Source organism: Dendroctonus ponderosae, unplaced genomic scaffold, assembly GCF_020466585.1.
Source record: "Dendroctonus ponderosae isolate FM_Combo_2020 unplaced genomic scaffold, Dpon_F_20191213v2 Dpon_F_20191213_10, whole genome shotgun sequence".
NCBI lineage: Eukaryota > Metazoa > Arthropoda > Insecta > Coleoptera > Curculionidae > Dendroctonus > Dendroctonus ponderosae.
In genome coordinates this window covers 4,832,684-4,833,938 of record NW_026017111.1, presented here as the reverse complement: position 1 = coordinate 4,833,938, position 1,255 = coordinate 4,832,684, and the positions used below count along the sequence as shown (strand labels likewise).

The 1,255-nt window shown below is 43.0% G+C and overlaps 1 protein-coding gene across 4 annotated transcripts in view; it reads left to right on the top strand.

Moving 5' to 3' along the window:
* Positions 1-1,255, top strand: part of LOC109545699 (CREB-regulated transcription coactivator 1) — a 17,992-nt gene that overhangs the window by 14,407 nt on the left and 2,330 nt on the right. For all 4 annotated transcript variants that reach the window (XM_019916530.2, XM_019916528.2, XM_019916529.2 and 1 more), the window contains 2 exons: positions 344-551; positions 616-778. In XM_019916530.2, the coding sequence (XP_019772089.1) occupies positions 344-551; positions 616-773 (366 nt within the window). In that variant the 3' untranslated portion in view covers positions 774-778. The remainder of the gene's footprint in view (positions 1-343; positions 552-615; positions 779-1,255) is intronic.

Genomic DNA, 1,255 nt, shown 5'->3' with positions numbered 1-1,255 from the left:
GTAAACGTGTAGTTATAATTTTAGCCACCAGGGGCGCCTGGACTTTTTGACCTGGCGAATAGTGTAAGAGTGGTCAGTTTGCGCTAATTTGAACCTCCTCGCGCTATTTATTATTCAAATTCAAAACAATGTGTAAACGTAGCCTAAAACACTGCTGATTTGAACACGATCAACGACTGGAATTCGTTTTTTTTTAAGTTTCATTCAACAGCTCAACTAGCATTCCGTGTGTGCATGAGCTTATTTTGCATGCACTTTTCAGATGATTCACTAGGGCAATATGTTGTTTCAAGCAGGTGATGATCCGAAGGGCCGCATTTTGCTAGATTGTTCTCTTGTTTAGTCGGACCCGCCCATTAGCCAGATGTCCTACGCAGATCAGGCAACAAGTCCGCGAATGTCGCACGCTCAGAACATGCCCGAAGTGTCTTCTGACGCTGGATACTACAGCACTTCGCCGTCCCAGCAACTAGTCTATCCTTCGCCCTCTCCAGGCCTTCAGAACACGTCGCCAAATACTCCAACTAGTTTACCGGAAATTATTCTAACAGGTAATGGGGAATGGGGGCTGGAATCGATCGTCCGCTAGGGACTAACGATGCGATTTGCTTGCAGATTTCTCAGCAGGCCAAGATATTAACAGACAATTAGATAGTGAGTTCTTAACAGACGAACAGCTGAAGGAGGGTTTGGGTGCGCTCGATTTCGCCGAGCTGCAAATGCTGAACAACATTGGCGGAATGCCGGAAATCGTTGAGGACTACAGATCATAACAAAGGTATGTTTGCGGATGATCAAATAGAATCCACACGTAGAAAAACGGATGCTTGGAACGCAGCTGTTTCAGACCGGTTGTTTGGACATCCGTCTGCGACAATGTGCTGCGTTCCAAATTTCAGATGTTTGTTCATTGTTTTCTTCTCATAATGATCTATCAGCTATCACGTTTATTTGGAAGCGCTCGTTTCCTGCTGATAAGTTTTGGATGTTAATTGAAGAGGCTTTAGTTGGTATATCAGGAATCATCGTCTTTAAAAAAGTATTTATCCCGAAACAACGACCATCTGCGACAATGTGCTGCGTTCCAAATTTCAGATGTTTGTTCATTGTTTTCTTCTCATAATGATCTATCAGCTATCACGTTTATTTGGAAGCGCTCGTTTCCTGCTGATAAGTTTTGGATGTTAATTGAAGAGGCTTTAGTTGGTATATCAGGAATCATCGTCTTTAAAAAAGTATTTATCCCGAAACAACG